At 39.2% G+C, this 7,797-nt stretch overlaps 1 protein-coding gene across 1 annotated transcript; it reads left to right on the top strand.

The window, feature by feature from the left end:
- Positions 1 to 2,680: 2,680 nt before the first annotated feature.
- Positions 2,681 to 6,813, top strand: kpna7 (karyopherin alpha 7 (importin alpha 8)). The gene is made up of 12 exons (XM_068321282.1): positions 2,681 to 2,788; positions 2,865 to 3,008; positions 3,076 to 3,161; positions 3,484 to 3,652; positions 3,810 to 3,909; positions 4,132 to 4,214; positions 5,133 to 5,219; positions 5,337 to 5,513; positions 5,632 to 5,865; positions 6,155 to 6,337; positions 6,418 to 6,564; positions 6,727 to 6,813. Exons 1-12 carry the CDS (start codon positions 2,723 to 2,725, stop codon positions 6,811 to 6,813), a joined length of 1,563 nt encoding a protein of 520 aa, XP_068177383.1. The 5' UTR covers positions 2,681 to 2,722.
- The last annotated feature ends 984 nt before the right edge of the window (positions 6,814 to 7,797 follow it).

Below are 7,797 nucleotides of genomic sequence, written 5' to 3'. Positions count from 1 at the left end.
TTTTATATTTTTATAAGTTTAAAAACTAGAGTTGCAAAAATTTCATTCTAAGTTGCAATTGAAGTTTTAATTTAATGTTACATTTTTTTTGGGAGATTTTATAGAATAATGCAACCTTTTAATTTCTAAGTTTTGCTACAAGTTTTGTTAAAAAACATTCAAACAAAAGCAGGCCAAGTTTCCTTAAGTTATATGTTCTATATTTTTATAAGTGTTTAAACTAGAGTTGCAAAAATTTCATTCTAAGTTGCAATTGAAGTTTTGATTTAATGTTAATTTTTTTTGTGGAGATTTTATAGAATAATGCAACCTTTTAATTTCTAAGTTTTGCTACAAGTCTTGTTAAAAAACATTCAAACAAAAGCAGGCCAAGTTTTCTTAAGTTATATGTTCTATATTTTTATAAGTGTTAAAACTAGAGTTGCAAAAATTTCATTCTAAGTTGCAATTGAAGTTATAATTGGATGTTAAAAAATTTTTTTTGGAGATTTTATAGAATAATGCAACCTTTTAATTTCTAAGTTTTTGCTACAAGTAATTTAAAAAAACATTCAAACAAAAGCAGGCAATGTTTCCTTAAGTTATATTTTCTATATTTTTATAAGTGTAAAAACTAAAGTTCCAGAAATGTTATTGTTGCACTTTAAGTTTTTATTTTATGTTAAAATATTTTCCGAGAATTTATATTATAATGCAAATTTTAAGTTATTAGTTATGTCTTCTATATTTTTGTAAGGGTAAAAACTATAGTTGCAGAAATTTTATTTATTGTTAGTTGCAATTTAACTTTTGATTTTATGTTAAATTATTATCTGAGAATTTATATTACAACTTTTTAATTTATAAGTTAAAGTTTTTTGTTAAAGTTCTTACAAAGCATTAAAAAATGCAAAAAAAAATAAAGTTTAACCTTAAAAATTCACCAAACGGCCTGAGTCTCTGATCAGTAGCAAAAAATACATCACATGGTGTAAAAGTGTAATTTGACATTGATAAATTATGGAATATCTAGATGAAACATTCAAGGATGGCATGCTATTGCAGATCTATATTTGCCTTCTGTGTCTATTTGACTTCTGTCAGTGTTTTTTCAAGCTGTATCAAGGTTTTGTATTACTCAGCTCCACAGTAAAAGTATATTAGGTACAACAAGGTAAGTTTAACCTGAATGTGTGTCAAGTGGTGCCCAGTAAGGAAGATAAACCGGACATTGTGCTTACGTACCCCAATGTATGACTCAATTCCGGATATTGTGCTTACATGGTCCCACATGTGACTAAATTACGGATATTGTGCTTACGTGTCCCCACATATGACTAAATACTGGATATTGTGCTTACGTTTCCCCACATATGTCCAAGAACCTGACAAGTCCCCACAGGTAGGATCCTTGTCAGGTCTGGGAATTTTACTTTCTCTAAATGATAATATGAAGTGAGATTTCTGTTGAGGAAGAGTTCAGGATGTTTGCTGATTTTTTTCAGAGCTGTAGGTGCACTGGAAAGGCCGGTTCCCACAATTGACCGGCTGCTCCTGTGGCATGACAACGTAATACAGACAAGGATGTGTGTGTGTGTGTGTGTGTGTGTGTGTGTACATATGTTATCAAGAGGAAGTGATTATGACTTAGTCAGAGGGAAACTGAAACTTCCACTTCAGATGCTTTTGTTCAGCCCTTCCTGGTTGTTTGGAGGAAAATGCAACTTCGTTACTAATTACTTCACTTTCTCTCTCACCTTCTGCCTTTTCTTAATTTTGATTTTTTCATCCATAGCTTCCTTCTTTGGGTTCACCCTTTTTTTAAACTGTGATGTGATTAAATTAAAACAATTAAATGCAAACATGATTCACAGAAAGTGAGTTATGCTGCAGCCTGGCTATTATTAAAATACAAACTCAAAGTAAAGTAATTCATAGGATCCAAAATGTCTTATCATTATCCAATCCAATCCACTTTAGTTATATAGCACAATTTAAATAAACACAAGGTTTCCAAAGTGCTGCACAGTAGCTAGATAAAAACAGAACAGACGCACCATAAAACCAACAACATAATGCAGTTAAACAAAATATCAAATAAAAATCCAATAAAGCAATTTAAATTAAGTTAAAAGCGGAAATAAATTGTCATTAGCAGCATTTTAAGGTTTCATCACATTCATCTTAACGCCTGTACAGACGTGGAATGAAATGTGTGTCATGCTGCCATCTACTGTCCCAATCTGCATCAGACAGAGAGTAGGGCCTAGCCTGGTTAGCTTAGCTTTCATTTCATCTTTCCTCTCAAATTGTTTTTGAAGCATTAATTATGGAATTCCTTGATAATATAATGTGATTAAAAAATTTGATACAGAAGCATAAATAATACTAATACAATAATACAATATTAAATATGTCCAAGGAAAAAGTGAAGTCAAGTGATTCTGTTATTTCCTGTCCTGTCAAAGTTTCGTATTGAATTGATAAAATATGAACAATTCATCACTACGTGTTTCAAACCGGTGTTTGGATCAGTGTAACAATGGAATGCTAAATGGTGCAGCGTTGGTATATTGGCTGTAGACCAGTTTCACTATTATTGGATGTATTCGTAGGGGCATGACTTCAATCACAAGTGACGAGGTTCACCTGTGACCTCTCTCTCTTATAACCTCCATGTGGAACGTTCGAGAAGTTTTAAAGCGTTGAGGACGTCTTCCCCCTCGTACATCAAGAAGCCATCATGCCCACCAAGAACGTGACAGACGAGCGGCTCTCTAAATTCAAAAACAAGGGGAAGGATCCAACAGTAAGTTGGATGTGTGAGTTTACAAACTTATTTCTTGTAATGCTAAAAGTCGCTTTGCACCTTTTACTTCTCACAGAAACTGAGGGAGAAAAGGATTTCTGAGTGCGTGGAGCTACGCAAAGCTCAAAAGCATGACAGTTTTCTTAAAAGGAGAAATATAACGCTGTCATCTCTCCCGGATGAAGATGCCCTCTCCACAGACTACGCTTCTAACGAGATGGTGTGTTCATAATCACCTGTATCCATTTATTTCAGACTAGTTCGGCTTCTAACGTTGTCTGTTTTAGGTGGCAACTTTATCCATTGAGGAAATAATTAGAGACGTGAACAGCGACTGCAGGGAGTCTCAAACCAGAGGATGCCAGGCAGCCAGGTGAGGACAGGAAGGAGCTGAATAACAAAGGGTGTGAATATTGTGTTGAAATTTGGAATGCATATTCAAATGTTACCCAAAAAAATTAAGCAGAGCAATTCATGCACATAACCATGTTCCTTTCGCTGTGCGCACCACCCTTTTGTTTATCATTGGGATCAAAAGTCAAGGTCATCTGGCTTCACAAGAATATATGGGTTGTAGCTCAGTGGTTCAGTAACCCGTTGCTAAGCAATAAATGATTATTTAAAATTTAATTCATTGAACCCAGCGGTGCAACTTCAATAAAATGTTGGGTTTCATTTCACCACCCTTCCCTCAGGAAGCTCCTTTCTCAGGAGCGTAACCCCCCTCTGAAGGAGATCATAGATGCAAACTTGTTGTCCCGTTTCGTGTCCTTCTTGGGGATGTATGATGAGCCAACTCTGCAGTTTGAAGCAGCTTGGGCTCTCACAAATGTTGCGTCTGGAACATCTTGGCATACTCAGCAGGTATCTATCACGTTGTGAAGCATCAATTGTAACATGTGATGGGATGAAAATGATTTTAAATTGTTGTTGCTAAGATTATTTGTACCTCAAATTTGAACATTTCTGAGTTCAAAGTTGGATTCAAGCTTTTATGTGTTGCCTTCAATGATTGTCTCAGGTGGTGGAAAATGGGGCTGTACCCGCTTTCATCTCCTTACTGTCCTCACCATTGTTGCACATCAGTGAACAGGCTGTGTGGGCTCTTGGAAACATTGCAGGTAAAATCACTTCAGCTTTAAATTGTGATGCTTAAACTTGACTCTGGATTACAAGAGCAGATAAATTGTCAGATGGTTTCAAAAAGGACAAGACTTTGGTGTTACTGTATATTCTGTTGGCCCATCTGTAATTGAATGTTCTACTCAGTCAAGACTTGAATTAAAGAGGCTGGTGACAAACGGCGTTTCGGGTATCTTCCCTGTTGTTGGCTATTTTAACAGGTGATGGACCAGCTTATCGAGACGTTCTGATCGAGTGCAATGTTATCCCCGCCTTACTGGGTCGCATTTCTCCAGACACGCCAGTAAGTAAAACTTTACAAGTCATTTCAAAATTAAAACCAACAAGTTTCATTAAAGACCATTTACCCCTGATCTCTCAAAGCTATTCTGTGGGATCAGGAGCATAAATGTTTATGGTCTTGCCACCTGCTGAGGGGACCATAGGGTTGGGTGCAGTGTGGATTGGGTGGCGGTCGACTCCAGGGCTTGGAGTTCCTGGGAGGAGGACTGAATAGTGCTCTGACAGGGGACTTAATCGTTCTCCCAGTTCTGGGAGCTCTCACCTATCCTGGGGGAGCCTGGGGACATTGAGCGCGAGTGGCCCTTGTTCTCACTTTGAGCTGTAGTTGCAAAGTGTCTGTCTGGCCTAACTGCAACCCTAAAACCCAGGGTTGGATGCTGGAAGTAATGAATGGTGTCAAGCGGAAAGTCATGTGGAGCTTTGGTAACTGACTCCAGAGGCAGCTGATGGATACAGCAGGCCAGGGGTACCACGGTGTGTGGTCATGCAGGCAAAAACCCAGGTTTGGTAGGGGTTTGGGGAGGCCAAAGAAGACACTGTTAGCGTCTGGGTGCACCCCTAGAGAATGAGCTCAGTCACCAGGGAGGAACTTTGTGTAAAGCTGCTGTTCTTCTATGTCAAGAGGAGCCAGCTGTTTGGGATGCCTTCTGGTTGCCTCCCTGGGCAGTTGTTTAGGGTATGTCTTGCTGGGAGGTCTCCAAAATCCAGGGACACACTGGAGAGAATTTCTCTCAGCTGGCCTGGAAACTCCTTGATTCCTCTTGGAAGAGCTAGATGAGGTGTTGGAAGAAGGAAGTATGGACATCCCTGCTCGGACTGTTGCCTCTGTGACCCAGCCCCAGATAAACAGTTGAAGGTGGATGGACGTGTTGAGGACAGAATCCTAATTTTTAAGACTGTCTTGTTGATCCCAATCTAGGTTGGCTACCTCCGGAATCTTACTTGGACATTATCAAACTTGTGTCGAAATAAGAGTCCGTGTCCTCCGTTGTCAGCAGTCCAGCAGGTAAGTGACAGAGGCTAATTAAAATCCTGTTTTGACAGTTTTCCCACCCACATTATTCATTAAGCCTGCATTCATTCCAAGCTTTGAGATGCCTAATCTACAGTCTTCTTTTCTCAGATGCTTCCATCTCTGATACAGCTTCTGCATCTTGGTGATAAGGACATCTTGTCAGATGCATGCTGGGCAATCTCCTACCTCTCAGATGGTGATAATGACCGTATTGATGTTGTAGTGAGAACCGGCATTGTCCCTCGGCTGGTGGAGCTCTTGAGCCACAAGCAACTTTGTGTCATGGTAGTTTTTCTTAGGTCTACAAGGTGTCCTTTAAATGCACCATACAACCAAACCTTATACATTGTAATGTTTAAGACAAGTAAAGCTCAATGTCCTTTATTTGCCTTCCAACCTGTAGACCCCAGCTTTGCGTGCCATTGGAAATATAGTGAGTGGTTCGGATGTTCAGACCCAGATGGTGGTTGATGCTGGAGTTTTGAACATCCTACCTGAATTGATGAGGCACCCAAAGGCCAGTGTACAGAAGGAGGCAGCTTGGACATTGTCTAACATTGCTGCAGGACCCTGTAAGCAAATCCAACAGCTTATCGACGGTGGCCTGCTCCCCAGTCTGGTAGACCAGCTCATAAATGTGAGTATAGCATGGTTTGCTAGTGTGATTTATCTGTCCTGTGATGTTTTTGTTCAAAAGAAGTCTTGGTGTCAAGTATTTTGGGAGTTTGAGTTCATATTTTACCTTTGACATTGCTTTAGTCATGTACATTATTAGGCTGTGCTCACATATATTTTGGTAGCTGTTTGAATTTTCTAAATGGAAAGAGTAGGTGCTGCAGATCTACCTTTAGTGCAAGATAGTGGGCCTTCCTTCATGAATGGATGCTACATCCCAGATACATATGAATAATGATGCTCAATCTTAGGGTGACTTCAAAACTCAAAGGGAGGCTGTGTGGGCAGTAACAAACTTCACCAGCGGGGGCACTGTGGAGCAGGTGGTCACTCTGGTGCGGAGTGGAGCTTTAGAGGCAATCATCAACTTGCTGCAGGTCAAAGATGCAAAGGTCATTTTGGTAATACTGGAAGCCATCAACAACATCTTCATGGTAAGAACTTTTTTTTTTACAAAATGGTCTCAAATATGCTGCACTTGGTTGTGATGGGATTCCTTCACTCATCTTTTCAGGCTGCAGAGAAGATGGGTGAGACGGAGAAACTTAGCTTATTTGTTGAGGAGCTGGGAGGACTGGACCGGATTGAGATGCTGCAAAACCATGACAATGATATGGTGTACCAGGCAGCACATAACCTTATCGAGAAGTACTTTGGTGATGTAAGTAGACAAAGGCATTTAAGGTCTAACTTCATGCTCAAAGGTGCTTTCTAGTTGTTTTTAAAGTAAGCTTATTTTTATGAAGATAAATGATTCCTTGAAGTGCATCAGTTATGTTCAGTTTGCAGCATTTGACCAATTGTTTTTCCCTTGTCCTTCTAGGCAGAGATTGAAGACGTTAAGGTCAACACCAAGGAGGATACGTTTGTGTTCAATACCCCTGATGTTAAGAGAGCCTTTGAATTTTAACTTTATTATTGTAAAATTATGATTAAATATTAAAGTTCCCTTTTGGTATATGGTATTGGTGTGCTTTGTTTGAGCTCTTTTCTGCCTAAGAAACTGAAGTGACTTTCCAAAAAGAATAGGCTTCCACTAAAATGCTGTGTTTAAATATATTTGGTTTGTGACGCATAGACTCCAAAAATCTGTGGGTTGAACAAAGGAAACTTGAAATTAAAATTATGGCTGCAAATTTGACTAGCAACTAAGTGTCTAGACTTAAGTGCTTACTAGATGGAAGTGCAATTCTACTAAATTCAGTTTTTACGATTTTAAAGAAATGGATACAAATGGGACATTTCATTGCCACAACATACTTAGGAATGTCTTCTGTCCTCACAACTTGTGGAAAGAAAATCTACCATTTTCCTGAAATGCATCTGTAGTTCTGAGATGGAAGGAGGGCAAAGGGGGAGAAGATAGTGCTGCAACTGCACGGTTGCTGGAAAAGGTCTTGAGGAGCCTTCAGTCAGCTACGGGCTAAAGCCAAGGCGCAGCTCTGATAAGATACCAGCTCATCACAGGTCGAGAAAGACACACATTCCCACCAACAGTTTGGTGTGATGCAATTCACCTAAATTGGAGGTGGGAGAACATTCAATCTTTGGACTGAAATTGAACCTGGGGGTCCTTTTTGTTGTGAGGTAAGGGCGTTACCCCCTGCACCACAACGCCAACCCCCTTTTGTGGACTAAACTTTACACGTTGGCACTGAATATTGAGAATTGCAAGAGAAGTCACACTTGTTAATTCATTGCAACACTAATACAATGACCCTGCCTACAAATATTTTAAATATTAACCTGTGAATTATAAGCATGGGTCAAACCTTTTAAGTTTTTGTAATAGTTGTGAATTGAGGCAGTTTGTTCTTTCACAGGGGACTGAAGCTGGAGCTACATTCCAAAGTCTCCATGAATAAATCTTATTGCTCACAAATATTGACTTAAC

This window comes from Antennarius striatus, chromosome 8 (genome assembly GCF_040054535.1).
Source record: "Antennarius striatus isolate MH-2024 chromosome 8, ASM4005453v1, whole genome shotgun sequence".
Taxonomy (NCBI): domain Eukaryota; kingdom Metazoa; phylum Chordata; class Actinopteri; order Lophiiformes; family Antennariidae; genus Antennarius; species Antennarius striatus.
This window is presented reverse-complemented; position numbering and strand designations above follow the sequence as displayed.

What these genes read in the sequence shown, in the direction of transcription:
- kpna7 (XM_068321282.1), top strand. Translation starts at nt 2,723, where the DNA reads ATGCCCACCAAGAACGTGACAGACGAGCGGCTCTCTAAATTCAAAAAC. An exon ending in AGAGGATGCCAGGCAGCCAG is followed by an intron (nt 3,162 to 3,483) that starts GTGAGGACAGGA and finishes CCCTTCCCTCAG; the next exon opens with GAAGCTCCTTTCTCAGGAGC. An exon ending in GCATTTCTCCAGACACGCCA is followed by an intron (nt 4,215 to 5,132) that starts GTAAGTAAAACT and finishes ATCCCAATCTAG; the next exon opens with GTTGGCTACCTCCGGAATCT.